The 22,382-nt window shown below is 39.9% G+C and overlaps 1 protein-coding gene across 1 annotated transcript; it reads right to left on the reverse strand.

Moving 5' to 3' along the window:
• LOC104245760 (probable CoA ligase CCL11) lies at positions 1-2,343 on the reverse strand. The gene has a single exon (XM_009801420.2). The coding sequence runs from the start codon at positions 1,918-1,920 to the stop codon at positions 265-267; it is 1,656 nt and encodes a 551-aa protein (XP_009799722.1). The 5' UTR covers positions 1,921-2,343; the 3' UTR covers positions 1-264.
• Positions 2,344-22,382: the final 20,039 nt, after the last annotated feature.

A 22,382-nucleotide genomic window follows, 5' to 3' on the forward strand; every position in this document is an offset into this window, starting at 1 on the left:
TTACAAATGAAAGATTTCATTAAGTTCTCTTTTGTAGTGTCAATTCATATTGCAAAGAATTAAATCAATCACTTGTACAGATGTGGGAGATTTCGCTTACATACACGACAAAATTACAAATAGAAGTAAAACAACAGTACAACAAATTGCATTAGCATAATGCACTCTTTGAACGATTTTCAACATTGTTTGACAGAAAGCTATGTATTAAAGAAAGACCTTTCAAATTATACATGAAAAATGATTTTATGTGGGATTCAGTGCTTACATTCGACTGGCAGGTAAAGACCCCATTCCCTTGGCAATCTCTCTCAGTGAAAACTTCTGAATCTTCCCCGTGGCTGTTTTTGGAAGTTCATCCATGAAAATTACAGTCTTTGGTATCATATAATGAGGCAATCTTTCCCTACAAAAGTCTACTATTTCTTTCTCCTTAGGCTTTTGTTTTACCTCCATTTTCAAACTCAAAAAAGCACAAGGCGTTTCACCCCAAAATTCATCTGGCCTTGCCACAACTGCTGCCTCATTGACAAAATTGTTCGAATAAAGCACTGATTCTACTTCCACACTGCTCACATTCTCACCTCCACTAATAATAATATCTTTTGACCTATCCTTAATTTCTAAGTACCCATCAGGGTGCATTACTGCTAAATCCCCTGTATAAAGCCAGTCATTTTTCATGCATTTTGAGGTAGCTTCTTGATTTTTTAAATAACCCAACATTATGCATCCACCCCTTAATACAATTTCCCCCATTGTTAATCCATCTCTCTTCACACTCACTCCAGATTCTGGATTCACTACGTCCACTTCTGTCATTCCTAAGCTCCTAATACCTTGTCTTGACTTCAATTTTGCCTTCATATTTGCGTTTAATTTGTTCCACTTGGGCTTCCAAATACATGACACAACCACCCCTGCCACCTCCGTCATGCCATACCCGTGATTCACGACGAATCCTAATTTTTCTACTCGGAGAACCACCATGGCAGGGGGAGGAGCGCCACCTGTACGAAAGTGTACCGGATATTTCAAGGGCGTAGCACAAGGTGAATTGGCTAACATGGTAAGTACCACGGGTGCACCACACATATGTGTGACATTGTGTTCGATTATGGCACGAAACACAACATTAGCGTCAAATTTTCGAAGACAAATGTTGGTCCCACCAACTACAGCCATACCCCATGTGTAACTCCAGCCATTGGAATGGAATATTGGCAACGTCCATAGATAAACTGGCTGACTTGGTACGTACCAATCGATTAATGAATCAACGGTGATAATAAAAAGAGATCTATGAGAATGTACCACTCCTTTGGGTGAAGATGTTGTACCAGAAGTGTAGTTCAATGTCATGGGGTCCCAATCATTTTCAGGCCGAACCCAAATGAAGTTGGAATCCCCCTTCACCACCATTGACTCATAAGTACATTCATGAAGATTCAAGATTCTTGAAAATGGAACAGAGTTTTCATCTTCTATGAGGACTAGAATTGGAGGGTTCGCGTTAGATGGAAACAATGAAATTGAATCAAGTGCCAAAGAATATAGTTGGTAATCAACAAAGAGAAGCTTGGATTCACTATGTTGGAGCAGAACAGAGGTGGTCTTGGCATCGAGGCGAGTGTTGATGTTGTTTAGGACAGCACCAGCCATTGGGACAGCAAATTGAAGCTCGAGTGTTTGTGGGATATTTGGAGCCAAAACAGAAACAACTTGGCCTTTTTTTATGCCAACGAGGGAAGAAATTGAGGAAGCGAGGCGAAGGCATCGGGCAAATGTTTCGGACCAAGTGTAGGTAGTGGAGTTATAGACAATAGAAGTACTTTCCCCATAAGCAATAGCAGCTCTTTCCAAGAAGGTTAATGGAGTAAGTGGACATGAATTTACAGAGCTTGGTTTCAATTGATCCATATATGTATATGTTACTACTATATAGACTGTCTCTTTCTTCTACAAGCTCTGGTTCTGGTACGTTGCCAGATTTAGTAGTGCAATGTAAGTTGAGAGGTTTTTGCTTTAATACTGATGAGGAATGGGGATAGATTTGGCATGAGTGAGCATGATCCTGATACAGATGGATAAAGGGTGTTTAGATCCAAGAATTGTCTGGAAATAAGTTACTATAAATAAATATACGTAAATGATAATGGACAAGGACAGAGTTAAATAAGTTAGTGTTATGGGTCTTTTAAGGCTGTGTCTGTATAGGTCGAAATTTATTGCTGCGGCGAGAGTTTAGTTTATCGACCTTTAGTTTCATTGCTCATCTCATAAATTCTCACCAGTTCTTCCATGCAAGTTGGTCTTTCTTTTCCTTTTTTCTTTTAACGTATTTTTCTCTTCTATTTCTGTGTGGATAGACAAGCGGAGTGGGAGAAGTGCAAATGAACCCACACTATGTGTGGGGAGAACTTCCTGCATTGTCAGAATTATCAACTCACTGTACACTAGCTATGTGTTACATGGAAGACATTAAAGAAAATGAAAAAAGGTACCTCCTCACCAATAGAATTTGTATATACTCCATCCGTTTCATATTAAAGGAGGTACTTTCCTTTTTAATCTGTTTCAAAACAAATGACACATTTTTAAATTTGGAAATAATTCAACTTTAAACTCTTTCATTTTGCTCATTTACCCTTAATGAAAAGCTTTTATAGTCACACAATTGTCATGGTCCTACAAATTTTTTACCACTTAAGCTTTTAAGACCATAAGTTTTAAAAGTCTTCTTTTTTTTTTAAAATTTCGTGGCGAGTCAAACTATCTCATCTAATATGAAACGGAGGGAGTAATAAACTGTATTGCAGTGTTGATTCTAGGTAAGTACTTTTTGGTGTAACATTAGATTCTCACCGTACTCTTAATTCAATGTACTTTCTATATTAGTGGTTCTCCACAAAAAATTTCAAGAAAAGGTTAAAAAAGAAAGGAAAAGGTACAACTTATTTTCTGAAAACCGCGCCTTCCAACAAATATTTAGCACCTCAAAAAGGTTTAGTTCCACCTGGAGAGTAAAGTTTTCACTATATTGAGAGTGCTTTCGAATTTTTGCAAGAAGAAACTTTGCAATGAATTAACGCATGAAGTGCGCATCAAAGTGTTGTTTTGAGTGTTATAGCCATGTTATTCCGTTTCTTGCTTCTTTTATGATCATTTCTTGTTATGGATTTGCCGGGGGTGGTTGGTTTAGTTCCGAGGATATTTCAAAATGAATTGGAACACTTAGTCCCAAGGTTGGAGGCGTAAGTTGAAAGAGTTGACCGGATGTTGACTTATGTATAAATGACTCTGGAATGGAGTTTTGATGGTTCCGATAGCTCCATATGGTGATTTTGAACTTAGAAGTATGCCTGGATATTGGTTTGGAGGTTCGTAGAAGATTTTGGCTTGAATTGGCGAAAGTTGGAGGAATTGAAGTTTGGAGAGTCAGGAGATCTGATCAAGGGTTGACTTTTTTACCGGGCTTGGATTTTGGTTCCGAAGGTTGAAATAGGTTCATTTTGTCATTTATGACTTGTGTGCAAAATTTGAGATCAGTCAGAGTTGATTTGATAGGTTTCGACATCGATTGCAGAAGTTGGAAGTTCATTAGTTTCAATATGCTTGAATTGAGCACGATTCGTGTGTTGATGTTGTTTGACATGATTTGAGGCGTCGACTAACTTCGTATCATATTTTGGGATGTGTCGGTATATTGGACGGGGTCTCGGGAGTTTCAGGGGTGATTCGAATGGAAATCAGATTTGGAATTGGACTTGTGTAATTGTTGTAGGTTGTTCTGGTGTAACTGCACCTGCGAGGTTTTTGACCGCAGAAGTGGCTAAGGGGGTCGCAGGTTCATCCAGCGTGTGTTAGGCAGTGGTCGCAGGTGCGATGGATTTTCCGCATCTGTGAGCCCGCAGATGCAACAGGGTCTCTGCAGATGCGAATTTTGATAGGAGTGGCTGGCTTCGCAGAAGCGAGCAATTGGGCGCAGAATCGCGTCCGCAAATGCAGAATTGGGAGCACAAGTGCAGAGTAGGAGGGCTCAAGTGAATTCCACATGTACGAAGTTTTCACCATAAAAGCGGTTCTGCAGATGCGAATTTCTGACTGCGGAAGCGAAATGCCTGGCAGTGTATATATTCGAAGGGTTCCGAGATTTTAATTATTTTTGGACTTTAGGATCTCGGATTAATGCGATATTTTAAGGGGATCTCACTAGATTTCAAGAGGTAATTCATTTTTGATTAGTTTTATTCATTAATATTGAATACCCATTGAATTTTTCACCTAATTTATGTTTTTTAAGGTGGAATTTTTGGAGTTTTGAACAAGGAATTGGAGAGTAAGATTTGGGGATTTGAGTAACGATTTGGTGTCGGAATTTGGTAACTTTGGTATGATTGAACTCGTGGATAAATGTGTGTTCAGATTTTGTAACCTTTTTTGGATTCTGAGACGTGGGCTCGGGGTTGACTTTTTGACTTTCATTAAAGAATTTAGCTTTATTATATGGAATTGATTCTTATAGATTGTGTTGATTATATCGAATTGTTTGTGGCTAGATTTGATGCGTTTGGAAACCGATTCGTGAGGCAAAGGCTCATTGGAGTAGAGATTTGTATGGTTTGAGGTAAGTAACACGTTCTAAACTTGGTTATGAGGGTATGAATCCCTGAAATTTGAATTATGTGGTTGGTGTTGAGGTGATGCACATGCTAGGTGACAGGTGTGTGGGTGTTCGCCATAAAAATTGTGACCCAGTCGATTCCGTAATATTGAGTAGTCATCAAACCTTGTTGCTATTCATGTGACCCCTATGTGTTAGAGTAATTGAGCTACAATTCATGCTAGAAATCTTGTTTAGGCTATATGTTTATCCTGCTGAGACCTCTGGGGTCCTTTCTGCTGTTGAATTATTTGCTTCAGTGGTAATTTTGTACTAAGTCATATCCATCATTGCATATCATATCTCCGTCTCTGTTACTATTTATTGTCGTATCATATATCATTGTTTGGGCTGATATGGCATGAGATTTGAGAGGCCGATGACTAAGTTGGGGCCTGAGAGCCCTGATGTGAGAGAGGTTGTGGATCGGGTTGCATGCCGCAGCAGGCCTTCTTGGCTTTATAAATATTATTATTAATATTATACGGATCAGGTTGCACGTTGTAGCAGGCCTTTTAGGCTTTATTATTATGGGATCGGGCTGCACACCGTAGTTGGCGAGATTGGCTTTATATTAGCGCTTGGGCAGGATCTGCTCCTCCGGAGTCTGACATACCAGTAGTGAGCGTGGGTGCCATACAGTGCTGAGTGACTGAGTGTGATAAGTAAGTGTCACGACCCAAAATCCAACTAGTTGTGATGACACCTAACCAACCTGATAGGTAAGCTAATTAACAACTATCCAATTCCAATGAAATTTAATGAGACAATTAAGTAAAGAAAATATCTAAATCCTATACATTCCCAAGGTCTGGTAGTACAAATCATGAGCTTCTAAGATGAGAATTTACAAAGCTGGTATGAAATAAATACATCATCTGTTCAAAAAGTACATAAACAGATTTTTATATTCTAACGCTACTATGAACTAGAGACAGCTACAACCGGAACGCATGTATATCTTCAATTCCAGCTCGCGTCGATCTTAGAAACATCAGCAACCAATATCTGCACGCAAGGTGCATAAGTGTAGTATGGGTACAACCGACTCCATGCACTCAATAAGTAACAAACCTAATCTTAGGTTGAAAGTAGTGATGAGCTGGAACAAAGGTCGGGTCAAATACCAATAGCCAACAAGAGCTCATAACAACGTAAAGCAAGTAATAAAAGAAGTAACTCAGAGATAAAATGCTCAACTTTTTCATAATTTCCCGAAAAATAGTTCCGCTTTTCAAGTATATCAGTGAAAATCCAAATCCTTTACCGAATTCATCGAAAATACGAGTAAGTTTGAAAACTGCATTTTTTTTCAAAAATCCTTTCAACAATAAATAAGTTGTTTCATTTTCTTTCCAGATAGCAAGTGTAAAATACCTCGCTATGCCCATATGTCAATATGTGTGAGAAGTCATGAATGCCGTTATACCGTACAACATGAGGAAAATGCATCTCTATACATGTATGTCATGTGTGCATGTGAATGTAATGTATCTCAGAGATGAACTCATGTACTCACACTCTCAGAGTACTCAATCTCACCGTCTCATACTTTCCACCTATCATGCTCAATCACTCAATAATGTATATGGCCTATCCGGCCTAGGGAAGATCTATCCCGGAATATATACATCAACTGACCATCAGTCACTCGGTACTGAGTATGATCAAATCTAGCTCGTGGGGAAGATCCATCCCCAAGTATATAAATGCTTTGGACAAGATCCATGTCCATGGAAGATCCATCCCTTAATATAATCAGTCACGCTCACTGGGGTGTGTGCAGGCTCCGGCGGGGCTCCTTCAGCCCGAGCGCTATCATAAATTAGCATAACCGCTGCGACATGCAGCCCGATCCCATAAATTTCACTCATAATCAGTTCCTCGGCCTCATTCGGTCATCAATCTCTCTAGTCTCTCGGGCTCACAAAGCCATGAAACTAGCCTAAAATGATGATATGATGTGTCAATAAATGGTAATAGAGTCTGAGATATGATATGCATATAAATGCATATTGCTGAGTATATAAAGCAATGAAAGCAGATAATTTAACAGTGAAAATAACCTCAGTGGGTCCTAACATGCTAAGCATGTAGCCTAGACATGATTTCTAATAAGGATCATAGCTCAATAACTCAAGTACGTAGAAATTTCATGGTTACAGGTAAGACAAGATAACTGCACAGTACCACAGAAATAACGGAGTCACAATTCACACGGTGCACGTAATTCGGGATTTCATACCCTGAGCATCAAGTTTAGAAGTATTACTTACCTCGACAAGCCAAATTCAATACCCAGCAAGCCAAATAATGCTCCAAAAATGTCATCCCGTGCGTACCGACCTCTGAATGGCTCGAAATCCAATCCATATGGTGAAAATTGCCTCCAACCATTATCCAAATCCGAGCTCCCCAACTCAAAATATGACCAAATGAATAAACCTTCGATATTAAGTATTTTTCCCAAGCTGTTCTGCCTCATTTTGCACGCTAAACGATCCCAAAACATATTTTGATGCCTCCAATGGATTCCTTGTAAAATTTCAGCCAAGTTACGCTTTTGAATCACTCCATTTGACCTTATAATGAAGGAGATATATTGGTTTCAATATTTGAAAATAGTGCAGATTTTTAAATACGAAGTCAATGTCAATTTCGTTATTAATCTGAAAAATCTGGCAACCCAATTCTTAGTAAAATGACTATAAAATTCTCATACGATGTCAAATTTTGATAATACTTTTTGCTATGGCTCCGTAATTATGATACAGATCTAATAATTCAATCAAAATAGAAATCGAAGCTCATTTGTTCAATGTGGTACCATTTGTGCTTGAAGAAACAATGTTGAAACATAAGAAAAACGAGCGCAACACAATCCAAACCTATCTGAAACTTACCCGATCCCTTTGGGACACCCCGTACGAACATACAAACAAGTCCCATAACATAACACAGACTTACTCGAGGCCTCAATCATGCATAACAACATCGAAACGATGAAACACACCTCAAATCAAACATAATGAACATTGGAACTTTTGACTTCCAAAAACTCGCATTGTAATATATCAAATCAATCCGGAATGAAGTCAAATTTTGCACACAAGTCCTACTACATCATACGAAGCTACTCATTCCCCCAAACTACCGAGTGAAGTGAAAATGCTAAAAATAACTGGTCGGGTCGTTACAGTAAGAGTTGAGATAGTCGGACTTAGTATTTTGAGAGTGGGAGTACGTAAGGTGATCACTGTGATGCATTACATATGACATGTAAATATAGAGATGTCACATTCCTTATATCACTTATACTTGACATATTTCATATGTGTTGAACTTGAAGCATGTCTATACCCCCGTACTGTGTACCACCTGATTTTGAGCTTCTCAGAGATATTACTGTCATATTTCCGGTCATAGTTCCTGTCATATTTCATGTCATATCTATACCGTTGAATTTTTTATTTGGACTGTACCTTTTCTGATCTCGTCACTATTGCCCAATGTTAGTCTTGTTATTTATTGATTACATTGGTCAGTTGTACTCATACTATACTCTTCACTTCGTGTGCAGATCTAGGTACTTCTGGGCATGGTGTTTGCTAGTGTTGGAGCTTATTCAGTTCGGAGACTACAGAGATAACTACCTTGATGTCTGCGGACCTTGACTCTCCTCCTTTTTATTTTAGTTTTATTTATACTATTCTACCTTCCTAGACAGTGTTTTAGCAGTCAGACCATGTTATTATATAGATACTCATGTACTTAGTGGCAACAAGTTTGGGAATTATGTATTGAATTGCGGTATTTTCTTCCAGCTATTATGAGAATTTTATTGTTTAAGCCTATTTCAGTATGTTTTAAATTATAGATGCCTGTTATTTGTCAGTTGTTGGCTTGTCTAGTATCGCAATAGGCGCCTATAAGACATATGTGTTTTTGGGCGTGACACACTATTAAGATCTTTTTTATTTATACAATCAGGGGTAAATTTAGTGTTCAAGTGACGGGTTCAATTGAACCCATAACTTGTAAAAATTAATATATAAAAGTTTATTAAAATTACAAAAAATAGTACATAGTTATGAATCCATAACTTAAAAATTATAATTAGTTTAATACTAAAACCCTTGAAAATTGAACCCATAAGATTTAAATCTTAACTCTGCTCATGTATACAATGGTGCTATTTGGATCTAACATGTGTGTACATGGACTAATGTAAAAACTATGTACTATTTCCCACAAGTAAATGTATCATATAACTGTCCTTCGAATTTTAGAGGTGTCTTATGTTAGATATTCAATTTTCATAGGGTAAAGTTGACCTAAATTCTAACAAGGGCCGCTCCTATCTTGGTTTCCTTCATTATTTCTCCTCTGTTCCAGTTGTAATGTCAAAACAAATTCATTGACGTTTGTCAAAGATTCATTCACTCACCACTGCAAGAATTAAATGAAAGTTGTATGTGCCTGAATCTTCTGCATTAATTATTAAAATATGCAAATAGGTGAAACCCCTATAATTTGGGCCCCTCCTCAATTGTAAATCAATCGATTCGGGGATTCATAAATCCATTCTTGAATTATATATTTTACTAGAAATACAGTTTTGTAGATTGATCTTAGATAAATTAAATATCGGAACAGTTGAAAGAACCGCTTTATAAATGTTTGAGAGGATAAATTTCCGCATTAGTTAAGACTGATTACTCTTTTTTGTAATTTTACTATATCATAGTGGATCGAGTTGCTCTTCTCTACCGTGGATATAGGTCTGATTAACCTGTCTATCTATTCATCTCTTTATATCTATATCTATATCTATATTTTGTATAAGATAAAATATGTTCATATTTAATGATCGCATGAGAAAGCGACACGTGGAGCCGAAGACAGAAGATAGTTGGGTCCGAAAGCAACGATCTCGTTTGTAACCGCAGAGAATGACATTCCATAAAGGCGAAATAAATTCCTGTCACCCGATAGCATTCAGTGAAGAATATTTTATAGCATTAAGTGCATGGTCCATTATAAAGAATATGGTCTTCACTGCCTACCGTTACACATTCTTCCATGGTCCTCATAATTGTCATTTAAAAGGGCCTGATCCTAAGTGCATCTATAAATATTGAGCTCTACCATCATTGTGGAAGGACGATTTTTCTAACAAACATACACTAGACTTTGTCCAAAGCTCAATAACATTTTACTTTCTTACTTATTTATATTGTTCTTACTGCCTCAGGAAGCTCTGTTCCCGGGCTCAAGATCCTTATCATCTTATCTCGATTTTAACGCTAACTCTTATATTTTTGTCTAATTTATTTATCATTTTAGGATCAAATCGATTTACTAGTCTATAAACCACGTATAAATTTAACTGTACCTGTTTTACGAGTAAACAGTTTGGTATCCACCGTGGGGTTTAGATAGTTGTGTAATTGAGTTGATCCTTGCATCTATTACTAACTTGTTTGATTATTTGTTCTTAGAAAAAAATCATAGAAACTGGCAGATAACGGTGTCAACATCGCACACAATGTTGAGGCCCAAGGAAATCAGCCTCAACACGAGGATTCAATCAGTAATACCCGCAACGAGGGGGATGGGGCCGTCCCAGTTCATGACGGACAATATCTGCGACATATTCGAGAGGTGACTCCTGATGATCCTGAAGACGAGTGCGTCGTTGAAACAATAAGGATCTTGAAAGAACAACAAGAGGTCTTTATAGGCCATCTCACACGATAGGATCGGGTCAGGATGGAGCTGAAGTAGGCGTTGTTGGCTTTGATGGGGCTGGGGGGAACGGTAGCAGATCCGATCATAACAACGAGAGCAATCTCTTTAAAATTTACTCATGTGGTTTATGAGGGAAATAAATGCTGGAATGGATCAAATTTCGGGCGCACCACCAATATTGAATGGACAGGACTCGAATGATATGCCGAAGTATGGTGTGTCTTTAGATCCTCGGGAGCATATCACCATCAATACAACAGTGGTGAAGGGGAACGATTTGGCTCCACACGAGATCGAGTCAGTCTTATTGAAGAAATTCGAAGAGACCATCGCGAAGGGGGCTCTGACATGGTACTCACTCTTACCTGAGCATTCCACAGATTCCTTCGAGATGCTCGCATATTAATTTATTAAGGCTCATGCCGGGGCCAAGAAGGTACAAGCCCGAAAGGCCGACATATTCAGGATTGCACAAGGAGAGTTCGAATTGCTGTGCGAGTTCGTGACCAGATTCCAGAAGGAAAGATTGCTGCTACCAGCCGTATCATATGAATGGTCAGCTGAAGCATTCACTAAAGGTCTGAATCCGAGGAGTTGCGATGCTTCCCAGAAATCAAAAGAAAGTCTGCTCGCGTTCCACACAACAATATGGGTAGATGTTCTCAACTGGTACGAATCAAAGTAAGAATTGAGGATGATCAGCTCGGTTTCCTGACATCAACCATGGGTCGAGACCAGGAGAAGAATAAAAAGAAGTCAAGAGATGATTTTTACGGTCTTCAAGAGGACGGTTTTTGCCCTATGAATGGGCCGAAGGATGCGGTAGAGGTTTCCGGTCGGCGGATAGATTCTTTATCGATAGGAGAACTGATCGCACTGGAATAGTAGGCCCTTGAAGGATAAGGAAACATCAAATTCTCGAGATTCCTCCTATCACAAGCTTTCCGAGTACAACTTTAACATCAACGTAGCGGAGCTGGTGTCATCTATGATGAACATCAATGAGGCATGATTACCGATGAATTCTTATGTCTTTCTCTTCTTGTATTTTTATCATTTCTATCTATTTTGTCTCAGACACTAGTTCTTAGAGAGTTTGGTATATTCTACTAGATGCTCGTACACTTGTGACATCGGGTTTTGGGAGTTCTAGTAGAGACTCATGGGTTTTGATTATTTAATTCTGAATCTTACTTTCCCGTTTAGTTTATGCTTTTGCATTACTACGCTCACTTACTATTTGTTTCCATATTAAAATAACAAATAAAGACTTTAAAAATATTAAAATGAGAAATTAAAAGGGTATTTCACCATTGGCTTCCCTAGCAATAACATTGGGTGCCATCACGACTTATAGTAGAAATTTGGTCATGATAGTTTGGTATCAGAGCTCTAGGTTCACATAGGTTTCACAAGTCATGAGCGGTTATAATAGAGTCTTGCGGATCGGTGCGGAGACGTCCGTAGGCTATAGGGTGCTAGAAAACTTCTCTTTTCTCACCTCCTATTGCGCAGTTAATGGTGTGCTAAGTATCTTTCTCTTATTCTCTAACAGATGATGAGAACGCCCGGTTAGATCTACCCGGAGGAGGAGGAGCTTCTCCCCCATTGCTAGAGGCTAAGGTAACCGGGGGAGGGCTCCAATTCCTGCTCGATGATGAGGGCGTCCTAGATTTTCTCCTATCGTACCATTTGTGGATCCAGTGGAGGATCTTGTCATTGAGGAGCAGGGAGAGGTGTCTGCAGTTGAGCTTGCCCCGATAGATTTCACGTCCGCACCAGGATTTTAAGAGGTCATAAGCTGTATGCTGTGGTTCATGGATTCTATCACGTACACTAGTTTATTTCCAGTGGACCCATCCACATCTCAGGCTGGAGGGGGAGCATAGACCCCTATCGCTCAGGCTCAAGGCATGCTACTACTATATATTAAACCCAGGCACATTACTTCTAGGTGGAGCCCGGCCAGTTGTAGTGGTTGTACCAAAGCCTAGACCAGATGCAATTGTCGAGCCACATAAGTTGTTGGATGGATGAACTAGACTGCATCCTCATACTTTTATCGATGAGAGATATGAGGACCCCTAGGATTTTATCGACCATTGCAGAGATATGCCGCACAACTTGAGGGTATTGGAGTCTAACGAGGTGGACTTCACCATATTTTTGTTGGAGGACAAGGCCCGTAGATGGTGGAATTCCTATCTTCTTAGCAGACCAGCGGGTTCACCTCCCTTGACTTGGGATCAGTTCACGCATCTCTATTTGAAGAGATATATTCCACCCTCTTAGAGGGAAGAGCTATGGGGTCAGCTCAAGTGACTCCAATCGGGTCAGATATATGTGACCGATTATGAGGCGAGGTTCCATGAACTTTTGATACTCCCCACTGATGCAGAGAGAGTGTGGAGGTTTATTGCGGGCTTACATTATGGTATTTAGGTTACTAAGGCCCAAGAGGTGGAGATGGGGACTCCTTACGAGCAGGTTATGGAGATAGCTTGGCGGATTGAGGGTATCCGCACCCAGAGCCGATTGTATATGACGGGTGAGAAGAGGCCTCGACATTCTAAGGGATTCAGTGGCACCCCATTTGGGGTAGAGGTTAGTTCGTGAGGGGTCAGTTTAGCAGACCCACTTATTCAGTACCAACGCCTTCTCAAGGTGCACCAGTGGGGCCCTATATTAGTTCCATTCTAGAGAGCTCCTACCGTCCACCGGTTATTCAGAGTTCTTCCAGTGGTTATTCAGGTGCTTAAGGTTAAACTCAGGATTAGTCATCTTCTGCAGCGAGAGGTTGCTATGAGTGCAGGGAGCTTGGTCACATGAGGAGATCTTTCCCCAGGTTCTGGGGCAAGGCAGTGCAGTAGGGCCATCAGCCCATGATTAGCACACCAACTACTGTACCGACCGTCCGACCTGCCAGAAGTAGAGGGAAGGTAGGTAAGGGTCGCCCTAGATGTCACGACCCAAACTGATGGGCCGCGACGAGTACCTGAGTCCTACCTATCGAACACCTTTGAGCATGCGACTAAGATATACACATGAATAATATCTGCTGAATTACGAGAGTAACATGCATGACAAAAACCTGTCTAAAAGACATATATATATACATACATGTGGATTACAGTTGGCGAGCCGACAAGGCCGCGATAGACAACTATATATACAAAACTGAAAGCCGACAAGGCCACATACTATCCAACTATACACATCTGTCTACAAACCTCTAATAGAAATACAACTGTACAAAGACAGGACTGATCCACGTCATACCCATATATATATATATATATATATACAAGCATATCATACCAAAATCAAAAGCAGCTCCGGATCAAGTGGAGCACGCCAACTCTCGCTAATCAAGGATCCTAAGAAGGGGGACCGTCGACTTGCCTACCTACACCTGCGAGTATGAAACGCATGCCCCGGGAAATAGGGTGTCAGTACGAATAATGTACTGAGTATGTAAGGCATGAAAATCAGTACATAAGAGACATAGATGAAACATGGAATAAAGAAATCCATCTGTAAATCTGAATAACTTCATAAATCCTGAAATATTTATAATGTCATGCATGTGCATATAAATGTCGTGTCATGCATAGGTATACCTGTACGTAATATCATAAAGCCTCTAAGGGCATCCCATCATATCGTCTCGGCCACTGTGGGCAACATCATCAATATATACCAACTGATCAGGTGGTGGTGCGTATATAATGCCGTAATCTTTTTCTCATATCCCATATACATATATTTATATACATATAAATATGCGTATATAACGTCATCTGGTCATGGGTCAATGCACATATATAAATGAATGAAATGCATGAAAAATATGTAATAATATAATTATTCCTTCCAAATAAACTTTTTCAACTATGTATTATTCTGAGACCCATGAACAGAAGATATAATAATATGTCACATGGGGAATCAAGAACACAGAGACCTCTAGTATTTCTATGAATAGAGTCATTTACGAAAACTGTGCGTTTGCTCATTTCTTCTGTATAATTTGAATCATGCCAATAAGAAAGATGGGATAGCCTTAACATACCTGGAGTAGGGAAAACTCTGTATTTGGAGAAGATTGCACCGTACACCTTTAGAACCGCAAAATTTTACGTTGCTACGATTCTAACAATTCTCGTTGGAATTGTTTTGTCGCAATAATTGAGTTGGAGCCTTTGTGAATTGACCTTAACTTTTGTTCTTGAAGCACTTTGAACTTAGAAAGAGTGATATCTGGTTCTTACTTAAGAATTAAGGACGTTCTGATTTATTTTCAAGATGCGAGAAAGCTTTGTTGAAAGCTTTGAAATGGATAAAGAAATCTAATATTTTTTTTGGATTTGCCAAACTCTAATGTCTTTGAATTGTTGAGTTTCTAAGGTTCTGATATTAAGAATTGTGTAATAATTCACAAGACATGTAGAGTCCCTTCCTTTTCTATTTAATTGCAAACTATAAAAATGACTAAGGAGTCATTTTCCTTAGGTTGTGGCCAATTGCCACGTTTTTAGAGGGGTGAGGTGGAAATTATTAATCTTTATCCACTTATTAGGTAATTAGGTAATGTCCCGTTACCCGGTAATTAACCAATTACCCGCGTAATTAAGAATTATCTGAAAATACTACTCATTTTTAATATATTTTATACATTATACTATCACAGTCATATGGTACCTTGTATGGTACTAGTCCATAAATATCTGGTATTATCACTCGACTCGTATTCTATCCCAAATCGGCAATCTTAAACGAAACTCTTTTTCTTTAATTCGTGTACCCTTTATCCTTCATGACACTTACTTATCGCTTATTATAAATAGCATAAATACGTTAACCTCAAGATAATCTCATCCCCAAGTCTACGTCGATTAACTGAAGACGAAAATTTAACATACAAAAATGCGAGATATAACATCCCCCCCCTCTTAAAAATATTCGTCCTCGAATGTTAAATTCCCCGGGATCTATATAACTTTGGCAGAGTCGCCTTTGTAACAACACTACTACCAACTCTCCTTGTAGAAGCTTAATAATTCAATTCCACATAGGACCCCAATCATCAATAACGACAATGGCCTCACACGACCAATAACAATAACTAACACAAGAATCCGTACACATACCATAAGTTTGTGATGTCTTAGTTGGACCCTTGTCTAGAGTAGGAAATAAGTAGGGATATCTAGACTTCATGTCTTCTTCGGCCTCCCAAGTCATTTCATCCACATTATTGTTTCTCCAAAGTACTTTCACCGAAGCTACATCTTTAGTTCTCAATCTCCGAACCTGTCTGGCTAGTATAGAAATGAGAGTTTCTTCATATGATAGCTGCTCTGTGACCCAAACATCATCAACTGACACAATTCTGGAAGGATCTCCGATACATTTATGGAGCATAGGCACATGAAAGACTGGATGTACAGATTCCAAGTTCGAAGGCAAGTCCAACTCATATGCTACCTGGCCTACCTTGCGTATGATCCTATATGGTCCAATGTACCGAGGGATAAGTTTTCCCCTTTTCCGAACCTCATAACGACTTTCATCGGCGATAACTTTAGGAATACCCAATCGTCAACCTGAAATTTCAAGTCTTGCCATCGGTTATCAGCATAAGACTTCTGATGACTTTGAGCTGCTAATAGACTTTCCTGTATAAGCTTAATTTTCTCGATTGCCTGCTATACCAATTTTGGTCCTACTAACGTAGTTTTCCCAATATCAAACCATCCTATAGGTGACCTATGATCCCAACCAACCATGCACTACTATTGAGTAGCGAGAGATGGTCGAAGCAGCTTTTACCCGATTAAGGTCGGGATCGATTTCCACAGGGAGCTAGAAGTTGGAGTTGGGTGTCTATCTAAAATGGAGTTGTGTATGTGTTCCAAATTGCACTTCTTTACACTTTTGGGTTTTTGATTTACTTCTAATTATATAAAACTACAATGATAATTTAAACTAAAGTAAGCTAAGATTAAACTATTGCGAGTTGTTCAAATGACTAAAAGGCACTAAAGTAGTGACTTTCGCCTAGGTGGTCAATTGACAGATACTTGAGTCTAAGGAATGATTGACATATTTAGGGAGTATGATATAACCGTTGCACGATTCTACCTACTCTACACCTCTCGGTGGTTCGAATGATTTTTCCCGAATTGACTTTCTCAAGTCCAATTAGGTATGCAAATTTGCACAAGTAATCAAGGTTCAAGTCGGGTGTTACTATCTCTAGGTTTAACCCTTTAATTGGGGCTATCAATCTCTTGAGTACCCCAATTCCTTGTTGGACAAATTTCAGAGACTTAGGCTCTCTTTCTCAAGAAGAGCCAAAATCAACTAAACACAAACTAGTGTTTGCAACCACTAATTCAGCAATTAAACATGAAATTAGTCTAAATGTCAAACACCCATAGTCAATCTAGCCCTAAAACACAAGACCATCAATTACCCACACTAGGGTTGAGCCACAACCCTAGCTTATGGGTCTAGATACTCATAATTAGAGAAGAAAACAAAGAAATAGATGAAGAAAAACTCATATTAATTAATTACTAAGATAAACTAGAACATTCAATGTTGAAATGAAGCTAAAACTACTCAAAAATAGCTAAAATATTCGAAGTCACGAGCGCAGCCAGTGTATAAAACTATCTGATGACCCAAAAATGGGAAAAGAAGTTATTTATACTAAGTTGAAAAATTCGGACAAAAATTCCCCTACAGGGCTAGTGCAGACCGCACGTACACTAAGGCTCTTGACATAGAAATCTAGCTCTCTGAACTCGGGCAATGCGGACCGCACAGAATGGAGTGCGGCCGCGGTGGCTTCTAGTACGTTCCGCATGAAATAGAGCGCGAACTGCATTCGTCTTCAAACTCCAAATTGCCACTTGTCTGATTCTTGGCTCTACGGACCGCACCAAATCGAGTGCGGTCGCAGAGACTCCAATGCGGACCATAGTAAATCCCATGCGGCTGCATTGCCTGTTTTGCCTGAGTTGCATACTCTTTGAACCTCACTTGTGCGGACCGCACAGAATGATGTGCGACCGCATTGGCCTTGTTTTGCCTGAGCTTTGTCTTGTCTTGGTACTTGTGCAAGTTTCACTCCTTTTTGACATGATCTTTAACATCTTGTCACCTTGTTGATCAAACCTGCAATCAGGCACAACTCGTGAGTCTTTGGGACTATTTTGTACATATTTCTAATCAAAACTTAAGCAAGAAGGAGTATAAAATGTATCAAAATCCCTAGTTATCAACTCCCCCAAACTTAAGCTTTTGCCTGTCCTCAAGCAAACAAAATAAGACCCATCCCTTAAGATATGATCCAAGAAAATTCAGCTGTCCTAAAGTGGCCTCATCTAGCCTCAATTGGGACTAATAATTGCCCTCAATACAAAAGGATCATTAACAACATTTACTCTTTTAAACACCATGGATTAAGTTCGACACAAGAGCATCAAGAGTTGACTCAATACATCAAAGAACTCTTTCAATCACGTTGGTCATCGTGGAACCCAAACTCACATATCCTCAGCTCTCCCTAAGCAAACCTCACATTTAGAATAGTAGCACTCAGAACGAGGTTAATGGAAAATCACTCATATCTCTCAAGGAAAAGTCACAAGTCCGACTATAAGTACCATATGCTTGCCCTTTATGTGAGTCACCACTAATATAAGTTTCATTCAACTCATGATTATATAGGGCTTTTGCGGAGACATAGTAAAGGCTTTTGGTTTAGGGTAGGTAATGTTTGGCCGAAGTATGTTCCATATTCCCTTAAGAACTTCTTTTATTTCATTTTGGCTCAAATTCATTTGACTTTTTGAGTCTTTACACTTCTTTCTAAGGGGTTAGAGAGACACACTGTCACTCTTTCTTATACATTTCAATTCTTTTCTCCTTTCTCAACTTTCCACACATTTCTTCTTTGCTTTTCTTGAATCCCTTTTTATTCAATTCTACTTTGAAAATTCATTTTGTCTTTTTTGCTTTTCTTTGTTTTTCATTGCCTTTCCTTTTTTTCATTTTGTACCTTTTTACCACTTTGTTTCCATCCTCGTATCTCGCCCCAAACTTATACTTTTGCCAAGTGCTAAAGGAAAGATCGGGTGCCAAGAGAGGGTATCTTTTAGAACGGGTAAAAGCTTGTATCATGGTTCTTTGAAGGAAAAAATTCACTTAGGATTTTGCCTCAACAAACATTCAGGGCAAGTTCTAGACCAATAGCTCGGGACTTGGACTTGCAATGTAATTTCTCACAGCACAAGCTATGGGATCACTAAAGACATAGAGTCGGGGGCCCATGACGACCTTAGATAAGATTTTAGCACACAATGGTCCCGAAAAACCACTTGATGATTATCGGTCAACACAAGAGTATCAAGGTCACGACTTTCACCATCCTAAACACAATAATTTGTTTTTGATCATGTGATCAAAGGCAAATGTGCTAGGCCCAAGTGAAGCTTTGCTTGAGGCACCCTCACCACTAACTACTAAAAAGCAAAAAGAAAAACGGACTCAAACCCTTAAGAAGGTTGTCATGCCATCCATCATTGGGAAGAACCACCCAGTTCATACAAACTCCACCTTTGGAAAGAACCGTGTCATTAAGAAAACCAAAGGCTTATTGTAAACATTCAAAACAAGAAGCTACAAACATGAATAAAAAGCTACGGAAAAGAAAAATGCGGAAAGTGAAATGAATATTTACAAGAGGGAATTTAATCGAATATACAATAGAGGGGATGAATCTATACAATGTAACATAAATTTTATATACAAACCCAAAATGAAAAGTACCAAAAATGTAATGAAATACTAAAATTATATACATACCAAAGATGAAAAAAATTAAGAAAGCATAAAAATTATCAAATATATACAATCATCCAACAAATCAATGTAGGGCCTACCCTCTCAAATGAAAGCTAGCATTGTCCTCAATGCCAACTAAACCTAATAAGTACAAAAAATAAAAGGGAAAAGGATATAGAGACTCCCTATGGCCCGTCTGTCTGCATGGGCTCCTAAGTGATCCCTAGGTCCTCAATATGCCCGGGAACCTCAGATTGGTTCCCTATAGCCTGCTGCTCTGCTACTGGGACTTGGGCCTAAACATGGATAGGCTCATGGGCTGCATCCTGTGGCTGACTGGTGGAGGTCTCCGGTGGGTCTGCCAATTAGATGACTGCATCATCTGCTCGAGGAATCATCCTCTTCCCATTGGGAGGCCTCTGGGACTGCTCTGGCTGGGGGTGGGCTGCTGGAACATGGTCCTATAACAATAAATCCAATGGCAGATGATCTGCCTTCAACCTGTCAACCTCACCCCTCAACTCCTTGACGTACTCCTTGGAAGCCCTCGCCTTTCTCATCTTCTTGGCCTCCCTAGAAAGCTCCTTGAGAGCTTTTCCATGAGATTCCACAGTGTCCATAAGAACTTTCTGAGTGTCAAGTATTTTCTTCTGGTTTTCTAGAATATCCTTGAGGGCATCCTCAATAGACTGTGGGACCTATGAAGGTGGAGGTGCCGACTGAGCTTCCATTGTAGTAGTGAGGATAGACAAATTGGATGAAGCTAACTACATCCAGTTGTTGATGCTGAGTAGAGTATGGCTCAGTCGGTGTGCAGTCACTGGGTGGGCTCGGGAAGAGGGTATATCTGGATCTGTTGAAGTGGATGGACCAGGGGGAATGTCCGCTGAGGTGGAGGTAGGCTGAGTTTGAGCCACTACCATAACTGGCTCTTCAGACTGGCCAGTTGGAGCAGTAGCTATTCTCTTGAAGTTCTTGCTTTTAGGTTGTCATCCCTCTGCATGCTGTACCATGAGAATGGGGCCATTTCTTTCACTTTGATATCAAACGGCCTCTTTACAACCTTGAGGTCACTGAAGTACATGGTCAAAAAGCTAGGGAAGGGGTAGTTTCTATCACCCTCACTAACTACCTGTGTGATCACACGAGATATTACTTTCTCGACGTAAATCGGGTACCCCGCCATGATTGATGCTACCAATATTGCCCGGTGAAGAGGGAGTGAGTTGTCATGAGTAGTGGGGTCCAATCTGCTGCACACGAATGTTTCCCACCCCTTGGCCTTGAAATTCAAACTTCTCCTCAAACCTTTCACTCATGCATTCACCCAATCGAGGGTGGTACCTGGGACTGCCAGATACTGTGCTAACCAAGGGCGAATCTCCTCACCTAATTCCATCTTCGCTGAATACAACAACTCATCCTCCTAATCAAATCCCGAGTACTCATTTATGGTTTTCCCATCGAACAACACTGTCAAATTGCGCATCTTGGTCACTTTGGTTCCCTTCTTGATGTGGGAAACATTGTTGTAGAATTCCTTGACCAGGTGCTCGTTTGCATCCTCACAATTGTTTAAGAAATACTCCCAGCCCACTCTCTCTCTAAACTGCCTTATAAACATTGGGGTTGTGAGGCAAAAGGTTCTATCTACAAAACTTCTCTCCGGAATTAATTTCCTTATAGGCCACCATTTTTTGAATATATGGTAGGCTACCTCGCTCACAAAGCGGTCTTGCCACACCTCTGGGTTTCTAGTTCGTTTTACCCCCAACCTGGTGCTCACACCCTTCTCCTACTACCTCTTCTTCTCCTGCTGCACCATCTCCGGATAATGAAGCTGTGGGAGAGGTGGAGTATTCGTCCCCGCTGCCTTCAACTGAGCCCTCAGATGACCCAGAAGATACATTTACTGACGCTTGGGCAGTGGGGGAAGTGGGATGAGTGTCTCTTAGTCTGTTTCTCTCCGGCCAGTCAGGGATGTATTCTAGGATTGAGTCTGAAGATATATCCCGGGAGGGCTCGTATTCGCTCCCAGACTGGTCAATGGCCCTATCAACAACTTTAATTATCTTCCTCATGTTTTGCCGGACTTGAGGAATCAGTCCTATCATTTTCTGTTTCCCTCCGGGAGGATTCACCTTGACCAGCTTGTTTAGGACCCTTGCCTCTTTGTTTTACCATTGTCTGCAAACAAGATCCATTAGGCTTGTTAGTATCAGTAGAAGTAATTAAGATCAGAATTGCAGAAAAGAAAAGGTTGCAGATAGTTACATAAATAACATAGTGCGGCCGCAGAGAGGCAAATGCGGACCGCACAAAATGGCAATGCGGTCCGCATAGAGGTGGGGTTCAGACTACCCACTCTCTGTATCTAGGAAATGTAGACCGCAAAAAATGTAGTGTGGTTGCACATAGACCAATGCGGACCGCACAAAATATAATGCGGCCGCAGTCCCCAAAGATCAGATTACAGACACTCATCAATGCGGTCTGCACAAAATGCCATTACGGACCGCTCTAAGGCACTGCGGACCACACAGAATCGACCGCGGTCCATACTGAGTTCCTAGAAGCAACACTAACTTAGGGTTTAATGTATTTTGATTTTATGTCCAATTTTACACCTAAGAAAGGTTCCTATGTGTTTGCCCAGTGTTTATAACTACCTAATTCTACTTTAATTAAGAAATTAACTAACCTAATTTTACCAAATCAAAATAAGTACGGGAAGAACAGAATGGAAGCACGAAAAACAAAAATTAAGAGAAATTAACAAAATTAAACAATTAAAAAGAAGTTAATGGTACCAGATGTGAGATGAACTGAAGATAAATGATTCCAAGAAGTTAATTATGAGCAAAATGAAAGATGTGCTTTTATGAGTTCTGAGAGCGAAGGGTCGAAAAGTGTGAAAGTAGGACCTCAGGCCCTATTGATAGAAAAAGTACCTGGAGCCCAGCTTACCAACCCAATACAGACCACACAAAATGGACAGCGGTCCGCACTACACAACATTTTTTCAAGTTTGAGAAGGCAACCCACTGCGGTCCGCACAAAATGCCATGCGGCCGCAGTGGTCCAAAGCGGACCGCACAAAATGTAATGTGGC

The sequence above is a fragment of the Nicotiana sylvestris genome, chromosome 2 (assembly GCF_000393655.2).
Source record: "Nicotiana sylvestris chromosome 2, ASM39365v2, whole genome shotgun sequence".
NCBI lineage: Eukaryota > Viridiplantae > Streptophyta > Magnoliopsida > Solanales > Solanaceae > Nicotiana > Nicotiana sylvestris.